This window comes from Helianthus annuus, chromosome 3, assembly GCF_002127325.2.
Source record: "Helianthus annuus cultivar XRQ/B chromosome 3, HanXRQr2.0-SUNRISE, whole genome shotgun sequence".
NCBI classification, from domain to species: domain Eukaryota; kingdom Viridiplantae; phylum Streptophyta; class Magnoliopsida; order Asterales; family Asteraceae; genus Helianthus; species Helianthus annuus.
In genome coordinates, this window is record NC_035435.2 from 2,180,052 (window position 1) to 2,200,113 (window position 20,062).

The 20,062-nt window shown below is 36.5% G+C and overlaps 1 protein-coding gene and 1 long non-coding RNA gene across 11 annotated transcripts; one reads left to right on the forward strand and one right to left on the reverse strand.

The window, feature by feature from the left end:
* On the forward strand, positions 1–10,612 carry LOC110928412. The gene is made up of 3 exons (XM_022171426.1): positions 1–191; positions 9,803–10,187; positions 10,265–10,612. Exons 1-3 carry the CDS (start codon positions 1–3, stop codon positions 10,610–10,612), a joined length of 924 nt encoding a protein of 307 aa, XP_022027118.1.
* A 924-nt stretch (positions 10,613–11,536) lies between these two features.
* LOC110928470 lies at positions 11,537–15,727 on the reverse strand. 10 transcript variants are annotated; one of them, XR_002586389.2, is made up of 10 exons: positions 15,546–15,727; positions 15,139–15,471; positions 15,005–15,036; positions 14,857–14,926; positions 14,461–14,723; positions 12,651–13,664; positions 12,472–12,533; positions 12,202–12,322; positions 12,040–12,072; positions 11,537–11,914 (listed from the first exon to the last, which is right to left on the reverse strand). It is a non-coding gene; the product is annotated as an uncharacterized LOC110928470 (long non-coding RNA). The 10 variants fall into 10 exon arrangements; XR_004888142.1 differs by having other exon boundaries at positions 11,537–12,322; positions 12,651–13,049; positions 13,460–13,664; XR_002586390.2 differs by lacking the exon at positions 12,040–12,072.
* Positions 15,728–20,062: the final 4,335 nt, after the last annotated feature.

Here is a 20,062-nt window from a genome sequence, read left to right on the forward strand (position 1 = left end):
ATGGCGGTGCCGGTGAAGCAACGACAACAGAGTTATCGGAATTTAGCATCAAGAGAGAAAGAAGAGGACCCTAGGTTGTTTTTAAAAGAGGAGTCAGCCAAGACAAAGGACTCTTCCGAAGCGTCAGTGGTGGACTCTTCTGAAGCGTTAGTGGACTCGTTCACTGATGCATCAGCTTTTGTTGGACACATGTAACCACATCATTCATGGACTTTTCAACTTTACTACCAGACGTTTCCCATACCGGATGAGTCCACCCATAAAAAGGGTGACATTTTGATAAATTTTGATAATTTTCCCTTTCCTTTATCTACAATTCACTTGGAATTTAATTTCCTGTGTGGATTCAATAACGACATTTCATTTTCTCCTTTCATTCTTAGTTTATTCTTATCTCTTCATTTGACCAAAGTGACTTTCGTATAAACGATTCAAAGGTCGTTCTTCTTCTTGTATTTCACACATAACTCAACACTAATTCAAGTATTTATTAAATCGTAGTCTTATACCTGGTTAATATTACAAGGTTATATATAATAAAATCAATATTTTTTATAACTCATGTTCTTTATTTTTTAAATAGAATACTAATAAATTATATCAATAATTTTGAGATGTTACACAAACCACCGCTACTTACTGCAATAAATAATTAGTATACTCCCCCGAGAGATAGCGATCAGGTGATAGGCATTAGACTATTATATTTCTTAACTTCTCATACGTCATATACCTCACTCGTCTCTTTCATCGTTTAATGTCTCAGTCACTATCGAAAAAATGACAAACAAGTGTTAACGTTTTAGTTGAAACACAAAAGGGGAAATGTCACAAAATAGTAACTAAGTTTTAAAACTGTTCTAATTAGGTCACTCATATCATTTTTGTCTCAATTAGATAACTTAACATTCAAATCGAGTCACGTCCTTTTTTCCATGTGTCAAGAAAAAAATAAGCATAAGATACCGTGGTCGGATTATTTTAATATATGAAATTAAATTTATTAAAAATAAAAACATTTTAATTACATTAAAAATTAAAAAAACAATTTACAATCCACGTCATCCCTCAACGTTAGCATCAAATAAAAGAGAAAAAAGAAACAAAAATCCGCGTCACCACGATTAGCTATGAAATGGATGAAAAAACCCTTAATTTTAATGAAAAATAAATGTTGAGTGACCTGATTGGAATACATTTGAAATTTGAGTGACCTAAACTTGGTTACTATTTTACAAAGTTACCCCAAACAAAAGAAGAATAATAATTCCCCTTTACTTACTACACCTAAAGTTTTGATCACTCATGACTTAGTGGTCTAGTGTTATAAGTAATTAGAGTTTAAATACTTACAAGTATACAAAATGTTAGATTTTATTTAGGTGTAAAATGGTTTGTGTTAAAGAAAAAACTATACACCTGAAATACAAAATGTTAGATTTTATTTAGGTGTAAAATGGTTTGTGTTAAAGAAAAAACTATACACCTGAAAAACGGTATTATCCTCCAAATACGTAGCCTTAAATAATCTATGGGAGTATTAACGAAAACTTGATGATAAAATACTCGATTTATTTGTGTATGAAAATTAGTATACTTAATGTGTTTCAAATCTACCGTTATATACTTTTTGGATGATTTTTATAATAGAAGTTAGTTTAATTAGGTCAACAATATATATTTATTTATTTATTTATTTATTTATTTATTTATTTATTTATTTATTTATTTATTCTGTTCAAAAAGAAAACTTGTTTATTTCGAGGTCTTTACTTAACAACCACATATTGTATAACTGTGTGTGAAAAAACAAAAAATAAATTAATATTTCTTTATCTGTCCCGTTCAAAGAAAAAAAAATTGCGAGCCAAGTATAAGCGGATACGGAGTGGGCAGCAAAGGGGATTGGCAAAGGGGTTTGCCGCTCGGGAACACTGTCGCCTACCCCCTTTGCCGCGCGGTGTTAATCTCGATCGGGGACATGTTGCCGCTCGGGAAAGATGTTTTCAAATGACTATATAGCTGTTGACATTAATAAAAAAAATCAATTTTTAAATTCATTTCCATTTTCACCAAACAAACTCAACCTCTATATTCACTACAATTCACACTCAATCTTTCAAATCTTTTCAAAAAAATGGAAGGCTCAAACAAAGGTGAAGGCAAGAGAAAAAATGTAGGGTCCGGTTCGAAGGCGAGGGCTCAAGATAAACGCAGTGGTTCGGGTGGTTATAGTGTGCCGTTTCATCCCCAACTTGGGTTTGCGAATCAAACCCAACCTCCATTTTTTTAACCAACCCATGCATCCAAATTTCGGTTATGATAGCCAACCTCTCCAAAATTGGATGCAACACGGTCTGACGATGGTTCGACCCGGTGATGTGCACAAAATGCAACATACAAATTTCATCAATTGTGGCATAAAACTAACCCTTTTTTTAGTACTAATGTTGGAAAAAGTGTGTTTTTGACTTCCTTTTGTATTTTCAGGATTAAATGAGCTCAAATGAACAAAAGAAGCAAAAACACAATTAAATCTAACACAAATACAAGAAAATGAACAAACGTGGCATGCCCGATCCCCCGACAGCATCTTCCCAAGCAAAACAAGAGAACAGAAGGCTGAACACGCCCCGTGCTCAGTGAGCACGGGGGCGTGCCCAAGTGTCAGCAGAAAAGACAAAGTTGTAGAAGCTTCCATCGCCCACCACGGGGCCGTGCTCAGCGGACACGGGGCCGTGGTCAACTATAAAGATTCCCGGAATCCAGGCAGATCTTGATAGTACAGATATGCTTCTGCACACGGGGTCGTGCTCAACGGACACGGGGGCGTGGTCAACTAATGCAGACAAACTGCAATTAATGAAGAAAGAGAGGAGGATGGACACGGGGTCGTGCCCGAGCTTCTGTTCAGCCTATAAATAGGAGTGCTTGGATCACTTGCAACTCATCACTTGGCACACCACCTCTCTCACACTTCACCCACCACCCACCACCATCATCCACCACCATCATCCATTGTCCATCGTAGAGTGTGTGAGTCGTCTGAGGATCTAATATTGATCGTAAGAGTTCTTGACAATCAAAGGCCATGTTTGCCTAAGTCTCTTACATCACTTGGTGAAGACAAGTGTCTAGTGTAATACTTTTTATTTTTAATCTTTTCGCACTTTTTACTTGGTTATGTATTAATAACTTTAATAACTAGTTTCTTGTGTTGAAGGTGATTCTTCCTTATCGTTTGTCCGTGGTGTCTTGGCATTATTTTACTGTCTACATAAAATAAAAGATTTTCACCATCCATATCTCCACGGTCTATATGGAGGTATGTTGGCTACCTGGTCGGGGGTTAAGGGAACGGTTTGGTAAGAGTCTTGCCATTGTTCAGTGTATAGATCCTGCAAAGGACCTGGGTCAAATTTAGTAGGACCTCCTTCAATACCCACCGGTATTGGATGGCGGGGGTCCCAACTCTTTGATCCCCTCATAAGTTAAACTACTATCAATACTTTAACCCGGCTACTTAGGACTGTATCCCTGCTAACTCAGACTACTTAGCCGAGGGTAACGTCACCTTCAAAAGAGGGGCCTACCACATTATGCATTAATAACTTAACTAATTATCTTTCAATAATCCAACCCTTTAGTATTGTATCCTTGCTGACTCAAACTACTGGGTTGAGGGTAACGTTACCTTCAAAAGAGGGGCCTACTACAATAACTAAGATAATCTCTTAAAAAGTGCAAAAGTGCGGAAATAATCAAAGGTTACACTATACACAAGTCGGAGCCAAGTGATTCATCTTGTCTATCTGTTTTATTTTTATTTTATTTTTCAGCATTTTTAGTTAGTTTTATTTTTCTAGTTTTAAAACCTTTTTCAAACCTTTTTTTGATTTTATTAGACGTTGAGGATAAACCGGTACTAAAAACTCGTGTCCTTGGACGACCTCGGTATCTTACCAACACTATACTGCGTCCACGATGGGTGCACTTGCCCATATGTGTGTTTAGTGTTAATAAATATCGTGTTTTATAGATTTAAAACTTGGCTAAAAAAGTGTAAAAGGGCTTAAAATATACACCTAAAATATATTACACTTCACGCACATCAAGTTTTTGGCGCCGTTGTCGGGGACACAAGGATTTTAAGAAAGTTAGGAATCAACGGCTTAATCTTTTTTCTGAATTTTTCTGTTTTTTTTAGGATTTTTGTAGTTTTTTTGCTTCTGCAGAGCTCAGCACGGGTCGTGCCCGCTGAACACGCCACGTGCCCAATCATTGGAACTGGCAATCCTGTTTTAAGTTAGACAGTAAGCTGAACACGGGGCCGTGCCCACTCAACACGCCCCTGTGCCCAAGATTCAGTTACTGAAAACAGAACCGTAAGATCCCGACGGTTGGTAATTTCTGGCACAAACATGAGTGATAATGATATTTTTTACTTTCGGCACTCTTATGGTACGTGGTGTCAAATATGTGGTGGCCCTCATAAAGAATTAGAATGTTATTTTCTAAATTATAAGCCCCACTATATAGACCCATTGTTTTCCTGTATCCTTAAGATGGGCGAAAGTAAAAATAATCCCTATCTCTCCCTCGAATGCGCTCAGCCGGACCTTCTAAGAGAAATGCTTCTTGATGAACTATTTCAATTAGAAGATCTAATTCTTAATTGGTTAGAAGAACTTAGGATGGATTTCAATAATTTATCTCAAGACGATAACCAAAAAGAATTGTTGAGATCGCATTCAAACAACTCCGATGTTCCCGACGTTACCTCTAACTCTAGTGAGGACTTGAGCGATAGTCGTCCCTGTGTCGATTGTGCCGTGAAGGACTCCCCATCGACTTCGTTCGATGCATACATAGACCTGAGCGATTCGGCATACACCTTCTTTAACGAGAGCCCGGGAAAGGGTTGGACTTGTCCACCTACATTTAGTATAGGAATCACCCTCACCGACAACCTCTTGTGTTCTCGTCTTAATCCAGAGAAATTAAGGTATCTTAGGCACTTTGGGGTTGTTCCATTCAGTAAGGAACCGCCCGATCCAGATAAGTTTCTTAAAAATAAGACAAACTTCATAATCAGCCTTTCAACACGGGGCCGTGCCTAGGCCAACACGCCCCCGTGTCCGCCAAAAGATTCCTTTCTTACTTTATGTCAGAATACGGACAAAATGTGTCAGGATCTTGCCTGCACACGGGGCCGTGTCCAGCATGCTGTCGTTTTCTATAAATGCAGCCAAGAACCCTGCACATTTGGACCATTCAGGGACAGAGCTTTGAAGGGATCTTCTCACCTACCATCCTAGATATTTTCTAAAAGAAGGTTCTAACAAACCATCTTGTCCTTTCCTCTTTTATCCATTGCCTTCTTCTTCATCTTTCTTACCTCAAACACCTCCATTAAAGCTTATTTCCAAGCTTTATAATGATGTTTGTTAGATTTTTGCCCAAGGAATCTTGTTAAAAATATGTTATACAACATTGTTTTAAGTTATTTCTGGTAAAAAATGCTTCTTAACTTGGAAAAATAATTTGAAACTTCAAGATTCCTTGTTCCAAAAATCTGCAGAAAGGTGAACACGGGGCCGTGCTCATTGAGCACGGGGCCATGTCCGATGAACTGTTTCGTTAAAATGAACTATTTTTGGTTTGTTTTCGTAGAATGTCTAGTCAAAACAGTGGAACCTCTTCTGTGCACTCCAGAAACAGTCGAAGGGAGAGAAGGTCATCAATTGAAGCAACTCTCGTACGTTACGTAATGGCATTACGTGAAGCTCTTGACGAGATGACTTCGGTAGAGGAGGTCCTGATAGACCGTATAAACTATCTTACGGTTGGGCTGGAAAACAGTTTTCAAGAAATTAACCTCTTGCACCAGAGGTTAAACATTCTTATAACACCTCCCATGGAGCCAATACTCCCTCAAGAGGATTGGAACCTAGCACTTGGAGTCAACAACCCTACCGGATGGGATGACATTCTAGCGGAACCTCCACTTGAAAATTTACAAGAAGTCCCGGTGGAAGTTGCACCCCCTCAAACCGATGCCAATGAGCCCGCCTTTCTCCTCCCAAGGGAGATAGAAGAATGGCTCGCCGACGTATGAGGAACCCATGCCCGGAAAAAGAAGTTCTTCAAAGCCGCATCCAACCGAGAGAATTATCTTTTCGGAAATTTTGCTAATTAGAATAACTTTTAGGCTAGAACTTCTTGGTTTAAGCTTCTTGTGCTTCGTTTAACCTACTTATATAAATTATTAACTTTTTAGGATTATGTACTTCTCTCTACGATTTAAATGAAATGATGGTTTTAGTTAAATTGGTGTTTGGATGATGTTGTAATGGATAAAACACACTCGGGATGTTGAAGGATAACAAGGGAAACTTGCACCAGCGACCCATGCACGAAAACAGGGCCATCCGGAAAATTTTTCTTCATTACAGCAAGTTAAGCGCGGGCCGTGCCCGCCCAACACGGTCCCATGTTGCACAATCTGCAGAAAATGCCCAGTTCAGGTAACTGGACACGGGGCGTGCTCACTGAACACGCCCCCGTGTCCAGGCTTCTGTTTCTTTTTATAAACTTTTGTTACTGGCACCTGAACATGGGGCCGTGTCCAGGCGCCCAGTAACATAAAATTTTGCTTTTTCACACCTCTTTACACATTCAATCAACCTAAAAACTTATTTTTGGGACACATTGAGGACAATGTGTAATTTAAGTGTGGGGGGATGCTAAAACCTTGAATCTTGCAAGTCCTAATTAACAAGCCTTACACAAAACTCTATTGGAACCGCTAATCACCCCAAATTTTTTAAAAAAGTTTTCATTTTTTTTACTTGTCTAAGTTTAAGTTGGGAATTTCAAAATTCTAAAAAGGTTATATTTTTACAAACTTACAACCGATAGCGTCGTGATAAAAAGAACCAACATAAGAAAATTATGAAACGGCATGACAAACTTAGTTAAAATTTGATTATATATACTTGATCACATAAAAACCCATTCCCACAAAAGTGAGTTTTGAGCCTTTATTGAGCATACAAATACATATCTTTAAACTAAATGCTCATTTTTCGTTTCTTGTGTGAATAGCCGCTTGGTTCTTACAACTCTAGAAGGTGCCACGACGATGCATTCCCGGTCCTTACCAACTTAAACCCGCGTAAGTAAATGAAGGAGGCATTAGGACTAACTCTTTTTATTTCTACACCATTATTTTTCTTTTTTTTTTTACCACCTACCCAAAATCCCCCTAGTAAACCCCTTTGAGCCTAAACCTTTTCATTTCATAACCCAAACCAAACACCCTTTACCCACCTAAACCCTTTTTCATTTTAAACCCTTTATTTTAGTAACAAAGTTCGGTTTCTAGTATGACTTGAAAAAAAAATATATGAATGATGAAGTCAAAGAAATAAACAAACAAGTTTATCAAAAAATAACTTTGTTTGAAGGAAATGCTTCATCAAAATAAAAAGTTTTGAAAAATATTAAGTCTTGTGAAAACCGACGCTTTTTACGCTTTTCGCCCTTTTACTAACCACTAACCCAACCACCCACCTTTAGCCCAAGCCTAACCCTTCACCCCAAAAGTCCTCTTGATATTTACAAAGGAATATAGTTAAAAAGGAGGAGGATTGATTGCTTGGCAAGCTTATGGTAGGAATAAGATCCATGCCGCTCTCGAGTGATTCACTAAAAATACACTTTCGGCCGAGTGTTGAGTGATCCCCCGTGAGGTATGTGAACTTGTATATAAAATGAAATTTTAAAAAGGCATGTAATGCCCTAATAAGTAATTTATCTTATGAAACGTTTTTAATAAATCATGACGAATAGGATTGTAAATAAATAAAAATAAAACTTAATAAAGAATCTTGGAAATCCCGACACTCTATAACAAGCCAAAAAAACCTTCTCTTCTACCCATTCCATTTGGGAGTGTAAGGCCACATTATAAAGAGTTTTGCTTGAGGACAAGCAAAGATTCAAGCGTGGGGATATTTGATGTGCACAAAATGCAACATATAAATTTCATCAATTGTGGCATAAAACTAACCCTTTTATAGTACTAATGTTGGAAAAAAGTGCGTTTTTGTCTTCCTTTTGTATTTTCAGGATTAAATGAGCTCAAATGAACAAAAGAAGCAAAATGACAACTAAATCTAACACAAATACAAGAAAAGGAACAAACGTGGCTTTCCCGATCCCCCGACAACATCTTCCCAAGCAAAACAAGAGAACAGAAGGCATGCCCAAGTGTCAGTAGAAAAGACAAAGTTGTAGAAGCTTCCATCGCCCACCACGGGGCCGTGCTCAGCGGACACGGGGCCGTGATCAACTATAAGATTCACGGAATCTAGGCAGATCTTGATAGTACAGATATGCTTCTGCACACGGGGTCGTGCTCAGTGGACACGGGGCGTGGTTAACTAATGCAGACAAACTGCAATTAATGAAGAAAGAGAGGAGGACGGACACGGGGCCGTGCCCGAGCTTCTGTTCAGCCTATAAATAGGAGTGCTTGGATCACTTGCAACTCATCACTTGGCACACCACCTCTCTCACACTTCACCCACCACCCACCACCATCACAACACCATCATCCACCACCATCATCCATTGTCCATCGTAGAGTGTGTGAGTCGTCTGGGGATCCAATATTGATCGTAAGAGTTCTTGACAATCAAAGGCCATGTTTGCCTAAGTCTCTTACATCACTTGGTGAAGACAAGTGTCTAGTGTAATACTTTTTATTTTTAATCTTTTCACACTTTTTACTTGGTTATGTATGAATGACATTAATAACTAGTTTCTTATGTTGAAGGTGATTCTTCCTTATCGTTTGTTCATGGTGTCTTGGCATTATTTTACTGTCTATATAAAATAAAAGATTTTCACCATTCATATCTCCACGGTCTATATGGAGGTATGTTGGCTACCTGGTCAGGGGTTAAGGGAACGGTTTGGTAAGAGTCTTGCCATTGTTCATTGTATAGATCCTGCAAAGGACCTGGGTCAAATTTAGTAGGACCTTCTTCAATACCCACCGTTATTGGATGGCGGGGGTCCCAACTCTTTGATCCCCTCATAAGTTAAACTACTATTAATACTTTAACCCGGCTACTTAGGACTGTATCTCTGCTGACTTAGACTACTTAGCCGAGGGTAACGTCACCTTCAAAAGAGGGGCCTACCACATTATGCATTAATAACTTAATTAATTATTTTTCAATAATCCGACCCTTTAGGATTGTATCCTTGCTGACTCAAACTACTGGGTTGAGGGTAACGTCACCTTCAAAAGAGGGGGCCTACTACAATAACTAAGATAATCTCTTAAAAAGTACAAAAGTGCGGAAATAATCAAAGGTTACACTATACACGAGTCGGGGCGAAGTGATTCATCTTGTCTATCTGTTTTATTTTTATTTTATTTTTCAGCATTTTTAGTTAGTTTTATTTTTATAGTTTTAAAACCTTTTTCTAACCTTTTTGATTTGATTAGACATTGAGGATAAACCGGTACTAAAAGCTCTTGTGTCCTTGGACGACCTCGGTATCTTACCAACACTATACTACGTCCATGATGGGTGCACTTGCCCATATGTGTGTTTAGTGTTAGTAAATATCGTGTTTTATAAATTTAAAACTTGGCTAAAAAAGTGTAAAAGGGCTTAAAATATACACCTAAAATATATTACACTTCACGCACATCACCCGGTTATTATGATTACTCCCTAGACGCCCAAAATGCTTTTGACCCGTTTGCTTTTCAAACCCCAAGCTCACAATCACCGAGAGACATACAAGATGACTCCGATGAAGAGTTCGTGCCGGATACCCAAGAGCAACATTATGATGAGGATGAAGATGTTGCGGTTCAAGAAAATCCCGTGAACCAAAATGAAGCCGCACTGGAAAGAAGAGGAAAACTGAAACGGGAAAATTGGACACCTAAACAAGAAGAGGCGTTGGCAAAGGCTTATGTTCATTTCACTTTGAATAGAAAGAAAGGCAATCAACAAAAGGCGGATGGTTTTTGGAAGCAAGTTCTAAACCACTTCAATCAAACAGTCGGAGGAAGTAACCCAACCCACCACCAAGTTCGATCAAAATGGCTCGCGATGCAAACAAAATTGAACACATTCAACGGTTTATATCATCAAGCGGTATACTTTATTTTTTATATACGGTTTATTTTTTAATGAAGTATTTCGATTAAGTTGTTGATAATTTATTATTTTAGGATCGTTTACGTCCTAGCGGGAGTGACGATGCTTTTGTAATGAAGCAAGCGCTAAAGGATTACAAAAGCAAAGAAGGATATGACTTTACTCATATTACGGCTTGGGAGGTTGTTAGAACAAATCAAAAGTGGTCGTCGGTACCCTTGTTGGGTGAAGAAAGCTCCGGCTCGAGTCAAAAAAGAAAGTCTTCGGATTCGGGAAATTATAGAGCGGATACACCGAATGTCGAAGTCTCGAGCAGATTCGGTATTCCCGACATAAACGAGGATTCCTCGCCAAGACGACAAAAGAGAAAGGAGAAAAAGGACAAGGGCCGTCTTCAAGAAACGAAGATCCAAGAGATATAACCGGTAGATTTGAAGAATACAACGCCATGAAAAAAGAGTTAATGGATATTAAACGTATACGAGAAAAAAAATACTTGACCTTGGCGGATGAGCAACGAGAGGCGTTGCGACAAACAATGTATGGCAAGGACTTGGAGACGTTTAATCGGCCTACCGACAATGTTCACCATTCGATGTTGGAAATCACACTCGCTAGAAAACGTGAGATCGCAAAAAAAATATGGATGGCCTTGTAATTTTTAGTTTTTTTAAACTTAGATTTTAATGTAATGTTTTTTTTATTTATAAAAGTTTGATGTTTTTTCCATTTTATCTTAAATTAAAAAAACAAAAAATATATAAAAAAAAGTTTACCACTTCAGCAAGTGTCTAACCATTGCCAACACTTTTCAGCATAGTTTAAACACTTTTCACTGATTGACGTAGCACGCTCTGATTAGTTGATTTTTAAATTTACAACTCTCAAGTGATTAACCACTCCTTATACTCTAACTATCTTGTCATGGCAATGGTCAGTGGCGGAGCCACACTTTGAACAACGGTGTCATCCGACACCATTGAATTTTGTGTAGCAAATACAACGTATAATAGGAAAAATTCGAGCGACACCATTGTTTTTTACGAGCGACACCATTGTTTTGTTTTCTTCTAAAACAATTACATAATAAACAAATTTATATTTCAAAAATTAAGCCCAGTTACTTGAATTTAATTAGTATACTTTAAATCATTATGAATCATTTGAATGATGCATACATTTGTTTGTTATAATGAAAAAGAGGTTTTTTTAAGTTGCCATTGAAAACATTATGAATCGTTTTCAAAACATGAGAATGCGTACAGAGCAACTATTAAATGCATTTTATTATATATTTCAAACTAGCCTAAGATCCCGCGAGTTTCGCGGGTGGCTTAACACAAATATATAACTTAAACTTGTTGAAATAATCATTTGAAAGTAATTAAATGTTCAAGTAAGGAAATCATTCTCTACCCGCGGGTACGTAATGTATCAAACGAAAAAGAAAGGAGCTATTGTTTTAACTGTTGAGGTGAAGAGTTCGTTTCAAGTACTTTGGTGAATATCCAACACAACCACCTTCGCACTATCCATTATAATCGTCGTCATATACCTCGGATTCTGCTTATTCCACCAAGCCGAACCAACGGCGTATACGGCTCAGAACTCTCGTAAATAATCGTCGAATGCTCCTAATGCCGTAAATTGAACACACTCAATTTGACTGTTCCATACAACCAATGTTTCCAAGTTAATGCTGACTGGAAGAAACATCCATAAGCCTATTAAACAAAGGTTAATATTACATTAATTACAATAGGGTTCAAAGAAAGAAACCTCATCTTCTTTTATAAAAAAAGTAGTTACATATGAAAATATTAATAAAGAGAAAGAAAAAGGATTGAACCTCCATCACAAGCTAAGGGTCAACTGTGATGCCCTTTATGCAGGAACAATTTTAAAGTTAAGTTAGTAAACATAACTACATTGTAAAATTAAATTTATGTTAAGTTAGTAAATATAATTATATTGTAAAATTAAATTCATTATAGTGATTTCTAAGTGGTACCAGCAATCAACAAAAAATCACATGTGACATTAAACAACATAAAAGCCACCACTAATCCCTGGAGCAGGCCGCTGCAAGAAATAATAGAACTTCAACAGTTTTGAACAGTAAGGTTGTGGTTCTGCAGAATAAGAAAAAGAAAAAAGGTAGATTTTAATGTAAAGATATTATTGTTATTATTATTGTTATTATTATTATTGTTATTATTATTGTTATTATTATTATTATTATTATTATTATTATTATTATTATAAAGTGTAGCTTGTAAACCTTTCGTTGCATGAAAGTACTCCAACTGGTTCAATTTCAACTGACCCTTGTATATAATAGTTCTGCAACCAAAGCCAGATCAATTAGTTTCATTTACCCATATAAATTATAAGAAAAATGATCAAAAACAAACTCAAATTCAGAAAACAATAATTGTATCAATTATAGAGGTGACTAACATATGGTTTGTTGACTCCACATGAATCCATCGGGCACCTCCCTACCCCAATCGAAATGCTCCTCCTAGCTAAGGCTTCCGCCATAGAAATCTTGCTGCTCACAACCCTCCAAACAAAACAATTAACCTTCGGAATGGCTAAAGAGCTTCATTTGAAAAGCTGGTCTTGATTGATATGCTGGCAGAATGTCTGTTGCTATGTCTTTTCTCACCTGATTAACAGAGAACTCAACGACGCCCCACCCAACTTCCATTTCCAGTTATCTTTTGTCATTGATGGCTTGTTGCTTCAATAAACCCATAAGTTGATATGCTTCAGCCTTTTCATCATCCGAATCAAGAAGTCTCTTCCATCTTAAATCCCAAAATAACTTACGACCATTATGGTGTAATCATATACCTATCACAACCAAAAGATTTCTCAGTCCTTAACCAAATTGATTTCAACTCCTTGAAGGTTCCGGACGCGCAAACAACCACCAATTACTTTAATAAAAACACATAATATTTCATCATAAAGAAAGAACGACCAAAAATATCTCAAAAGTGTTTATTTATGAATACTCACATAATGTTATCTTTTTTACCTTGAACAACCGGCCACCAAAAAAGGTTATAAAATTTCGATTGTTAACCATAGCCACAAGGATTATGTTTATTAAAACCCTTTTATTTAAACCCAAGGAAATATTTAAACCCAAGGTAACCCAATTTTGTGGCTTTTTTAGACATCCCACATCAATAAAAACCTTAACAAACCTCCTTCCAGTTTTTGTAAACAATCCACAAGATATTAATTAAAAAAAAAACCATTATCGACCATCACCGTCACCAACTTGAACCGCAACCACCACTATCGACCATCACCACCGCTTTCATTCCGGCCGTTCGGTCACCGGAAACCATCACTATCATCATCTCTTCGTCTCCGACCACTCCTAAGCACATTTTCAGTTCTTCCAATTTATTTTCTGTTTTAATCCTAAAACTGAAGTAACTCATAGTTGGCTTCAATCTACATCATTAAACAACCAGACCGTTAATTTTGATAATTCACTAATGAATCATACCTTGAACTAATAAAAAAAGATGAAAAACAAAACGAAAAAAAAAACATCGAAAATCATGTTTAAGAAACATAACATAGCACACAAAAAGATCAATAAGTTTACACATTTGGATTTGATCCAAAAACCTTTACTTCAGGATTGCATACCACTGTGCTACAGTTTATTTATGAATGTTGTGTAGTGTTTTGAGATTAAAAAAACTCTGAAAAAGTACTTAAACAAATACAAATGTCTAAAATCAATTTTGGGGCAAATATGGTAATCGAAGCTTCTCTAGCAGCCATAGTCATGGATCCATCTAGCTGAACACATTTCACACCAATTAGCCAATATCACAAAGTTACACATTTCTCTTAATGCTATCCTCATCCTTAACTATAGTTGTTTCTCCTCTTAACGTAACAAAATCTTCAAAAAAAATTAAAAATTCTCAAAAATAATTCAGTCAAAAATTGACTGAATTTGGATGCCCTCTTTATCTGATTAGATAACATGCATACACAATTGTATGCTTACACAAACATATCAGCATTTCAATATTACAAAATCAAGAGTTTCTTGCTTTGCTTGTTCGATCTCTATGAGGTTTTCTAGCCTTCTAGGATATACATTACTTACTTTTGCATGCAATCATTACTTTAGCCTTCTAAGTAGCCATCTTAACTGCTAGATGTGCACCCATACAGGTTGATTTGTATATTAAATGTTAAAAGATACCTTAAATTAAAAAAAGAAGGTTACCTTTGAAGGGTCATTGGCGGTTTTATTAAGCCTGTCAGAAAGACGAATATAACCAAACGACCAGAACACCGAGAGGAAAGAAGCTACAATACCACCAGTCGTAGCATAGAAGGTAGCCGGTGATGTGATTCCCCCCCCCCCAGTGATGGCAACAGAAAGGAAAGGATGACTGCAGCTACAATTATACAAAGAAGTTGTCCCCAAAATCCTAAGCTACCCAATCTCTTGAAATACCTTGAAGTAGCCTCTAATCTCTTTGCAACCTACACAACATAAAGTATTAATAATATTCTTATCAGTGAGGATAATCATCCTAATATTCTTATCAAATTGCTAATGTTTCTGACTTTGAATCAAACATATAATTAAAAAGATATCAGTTGGTTGTTTACGAACCGGGTCAACTTGTTCAGAAACCACAATAGCTTGACTTTCATCTTTCTTTGAACTCAACTCCTGGACCTCCCTGTTTACACACATAACCAAACTACCTAAATGAATACATTATCATTTTATTTATATAATTAATAAACAAATTAATTACCTTTTTAGTTTTCCTAATCCCTCCTCATAATCCTTGTGAAGGGACCAAAGAATTAAACCATCGATTAGACCTTCAAACTGTTTTGAAAATGAACATTATATAAGAATCTTTTGAATATAGTTAAGTTTTATCACCTTTTGATATTTGAAATTACTTCTTGGAGATTCCTGATTTCTTTTGCCAGAATGGGATCCTGGACAGGAGAATCCCCGGGCTTCCAACCAGGTCGTGGAATCCAGAAAGGGTCCTTCACTCCAGCATCTTTCCTGATTTTAAGAAGATCTGCACTTTCAAGCCCGTATTCCATTGCACCATCAGCATTGTGTGATTGCGCAGGCCTCGTAATTGGATTCCCAATCATTGATTTCCATCAAAATCGAACCACTTACTACATGATGAACCATTAAAATCGTCAGGACATCACCGGCGGAACCTACAACCGCAGCCGTCAGGGTCATAGAGAAACCCTAGACCACCAGCATCAAAGAATAAGAAGAAAACATATTCGTTTACAGCATCAAAGATTAAGAAGAAAACATACCTTGATTTAGGGTTTATGAGAGATACAGTGATGGACATGCAGAGATGTATGAAATTGAAATTAGGGATCTAAGAATTGTTTGAAGAGAGAGGACATAGTATGAGAGTGTGTTTGAGAAGCCGCGTGATTGAAGGAAAATAGGAGGATTGAAGGAAAAGAAGAGAAACGGCTATGTGTGAAAATAGGGTTTTAAGGATTGATTGAATAGGATTGCCGCTCAAATGAAAAAAAGAGGAGACCATCAGATGCCACGTGGCAATTAGTGGATTAAAATTATGCCAAATGGCACCAAAATGTATTGTTTTAATATACATAATAGATGACTTTGGAATTTTATTATGTGTTTTAATTCAATGACATTGTACTTTTACTATGATATTTGCCTTTACTATGTTTGACCCAACTAGATTCGAACCGATCCAAAAAAGTTCGACTTCGGGTTACTATAAACCTGGGTATCCATAAAAAATGACACCATAAGAAAAATTTTCTGGCTCCGCCACTGGCAATGGTGACATCCTTTTTTATTTCATATGGTGATTTGTATAAATTTTGTACTGTAAAAACCTAAGTATTTTTCTTTTTTAAGTAATCCATTAGTGTAATTACTGAGTGTGATCATTGACTACGACAAAAAAAAACGTTTTTTTTAATTTATCTTTAACCTATCTATTGGTATATTTTCGGATATTTAAAATCAACCTTGCAGCAGCAATGTTAATAAATTATACTAGTTTTATAATCCGAGCGCGTTGCTGCGTGCAAAACCAAATTGTTCACGGTTTGATAACACCTATGTTTATGCGTGATTACTTCCTGTACATTGAATACAAACAACATGAAATCGGGATAAAAGTAAAGCATAATGGGTTTCAAAAACAACTTGATTCTTAAATTCTCTATCTTATGAAGTTCCAAATCAAAATAGGAAATAAGTTCTAAAATGAGCAAGATAGAGCAAACTGTAGAAAAAAAAAAGAAACCCAGGCGCATTAGCCAGAGCCCAGACCAGTGAAATTGCTCCGATTCTCTTGATTCAGACCCAAAACTTGACTTCTACTCTTCGCCCAGACGTACGCTTCGCCTTTAATATCTTCTAGCACCCGTACGCTTCGCCTTTAGTCTCCTCCTGTTCTCTTGATTCCATCATTCTTTTCCCCACTAATCCTATGTTTATCAAACTATAAATTAACACATGTTTTTTAAAAACAATAACAAACATAATAATCCTAGGAATAACACATGAATAAACATTTTGAGTATATATTTGACAAGCTCTTAACACATGTCCATAAAATACATTTTTTTTAAATATCTGTTTTAGAATTTCCTTTTTATCCCAATTTTGACCATTTATCTTCTTATCTACCTACCATAGCAGCATATATGGTTAGATCGGATATATATATATATAGGGTAAGGATAGTGTAAAAAGGACCTAAAGTGTGAGAAGTGTGAGAAGTGTATTATAACACTATATATAATACTGTATAACACCCTATAAACACCGTATAACAATATGTAACACCATATAATACCATATAACACTATGTAACACTATATATCATTATATAACAAATATAACACTATACATCTATCATAGGCATGCTATCAGACAACCTATAGTGTTATATTTGTTATGTAATGATATATAGTGTTACAAAGTGTTATATGGTATTATATGGTGTTACATATTGTTATACTGTGTTTATAGGGTGTTATATAGTATTATATATAGTGTTATAATACACTTCTCACACTTCTCACACTTTGAGCACTTTTTACAGGATCCTCTACCTATATATATATATATATATATATATATATATATATATATATATCATGGTTGCAAAAGTCGCTAGGCGCTCCCTAGTCGGATTCGGGAGTACTCGGGGAGTACTCGGCTTAGTCGGAGATTACTCGGGGAGTAATTGTCCTGGGAGAAGAGTACTCGTGCCTCGGCAGCCTCCCTTGTAGCGAGTACTCAGGGAGTACCCGGAGCCTAGGCGGGACTTTTACAACCATGATATATGTATATATGGTTAGATCAAAAGCTAAAATAGACTAAATGTGAAAACTTGACAGTATGCCATAACAAAACTGTAGTAATAGACCATATAGTATCCGAATTTAGCAATTAAATCGTTTAAACCCTCAACAAACTGTCAAAATCCAACTTCAAATTCACGTAAAAACCTCAGAGCATGAAATCTACTACATAGATTACTAAATGGAACCTATTAAAAACACACAAAAAACAGAACAAATCAACGAAATTTACAAATAGCACAAAACCGACAACTGAACACCTGAACTGTCACCCATCACTGATGGCCGAAACCTAGACAACCGTTGCCACTGGATGTTACAGATCTAGCTTCATCTTATTAACCTAGTCTCACGATACACATATCTGTAGTTAAAATACTTACCGTCGACCTTGTTGGTGATTCTATTTAGGGGAAACCACCTCCGTTGCTGCTGTTGTCGGAACCCTAAGCATACATGTCTTTGTATTCCATTAGTTAACAACCGATCATAGTCAAGCTTAGCTAGGACCATTTTTCAGACCTATTGTTTTGCCTTTGTATAATATATAAATAAAACCGAATTTAATAAAACACCTGATAATTAAATATATATATATATATATATATATATATATATATATATATATATATATATATATATATATATATATATATATATATATATAGCCATTAGAACCACACGTAAACAGAAATAGCAATTTTCACAGCTTATGTATTACTCTAGCGCATTGTAAATTATTTTAGAAAATTAAAAGAAACCTGCTAAAACCCAAAAAAGTGAAGAGGCTTCCTTTGTGTCCATGACCAAGTCTTCATGATTCTTCTCCACCCAAACTAAAACATCACCTTTATCTACAACACGTGCCAACCAAAATCAGAACAGGGATTCAAAAGAAATCAGAAATATTATACACTACTTAGAAGACAAACTATATTTATGTTTTCTAACATGTAGCAGCAATAAAATGATCAGTTCTGAGGAAGGCATCCTAATAGAAACACCATAAAAATCCACTTTAATTGGGAACGGAATCACCTTTGATCTTGCCCCATCTCTCCTTCTCTTAGAGCTTCTTGCCCCCCCCCTCTATTTCCTTCTTCCCTCTGACCTGGGCATCCTGACATGGATATACATTGGTGATAAAGTTGGATACGTGTCGTATAAAGCACATAACACCATTACTGACCGTCGATCTAAAAAGAAACACAGGGAAAACGCCTAAACCCGTTACCAAGTAAAGTGTTGCGATAGTTTTTTTATATGTATAGTGGCATGTTACTTCACTTCATGTAGACTCTTTACCAGTGGGCGAAGCTTGACCCGAATGACGGGGGGGGTCGAAAATGTATATACCCAAAAATTCCTATAGAACCGGGGGGTCGAAAACGTATATACCAAAAAATTTCTATACGAAAACTACATATATAGCACTACTGAGCGAAAAGTTCGTGGGGCGCCCCTTCTATACTTCACCCCTGCTCGTTACCAAGTAAACGGAAGCTACAATATGACTGGTTCCTAATAAAATTGGACATCCAATCTGACTTGTTACGACCTGTTACAAAATGTAAGCCACGATCGACAAATTGCAACCTCTATAACTTGCAATCTATGTTGCTACAAGATAAAGGCTGCAATCTAACCACTACAAACAAAATACTATTTATTGTGTACACGTATAAGGTCTAACAAACTTGTGTTGATTCTTAGGTCATTCTCTTTACCTGGTAAAAAAACTGTTTTTGTTAGATATAACTTATGAGTAAAGATCAAGTATCAACCGTTGTTCAATCGTTCGATGGTCTGAGAGTTCGTCACTTTCCTCATCTATGGAGTTTTGTAGTATGCAGCTCAAAGAGGCTTGGGTCATCTATACCTGTCGCAAAGCAGGCCTGAGTGTCTCCATAAAACATAGCATGAAAACATAAGTTGCTCATATGCACAGGTCTATATCATTGTGCTCCTTAATAAAATGGCCTGGCTCTTTAGCCCCTAAAGTTTTCATTAGTGACAAAATCAGTTAAACATTCAAAAGGTGTTGAATAAAAAGTAATACTAAAAGGGATTAGAAAATAATAAACAGCTTGACTGATATGGGAATTAAAATGGTTCAGAACTACAATGGTATTTCTTTAGTATCATTGTGATTTACAACATGGTCTAGAATAAGCAACTAAATAACAAAGAAACCATGTGATTACTTTCAAAGATTGTGATAAACGTTGATAGAGATTCCACATTTCAACCTGTAATAAATTCAATCAAACATCAGCAAAATCACAATCACAATTAACACATCATTTAGTTAAAGCATATGTTCTCCAATCTCAAACCAACAACATTTCTCCTTAATCGCTCTCAATATCAGCTACTCGTCATATAATTACCTCGAATTAGTGGTAAACCTTGACTGTTGCTACGAATCCACCGTCATCGTCATCATCAGCGGCCGGCCTCCAAAGTCG

Bases quoted from the DNA above. Each gene is read 5' to 3' on its own strand.
- LOC110928412 (XM_022171426.1), top strand. From the start codon at position 1: ATGGCGGTGCCGGTGAAGCAACGACAACAGAGTTATCGGAATTTAGCA. The intron at 192-9,802 runs GTAACCACATCA...TCAAACCCCAAG, and splicing joins TCAGCTTTTGTTGGACACAT to CTCACAATCACCGAGAGACA. The intron at 10,188-10,264 runs GTATACTTTATT...TTATTATTTTAG, and splicing joins ACGGTTTATATCATCAAGCG to GATCGTTTACGTCCTAGCGG.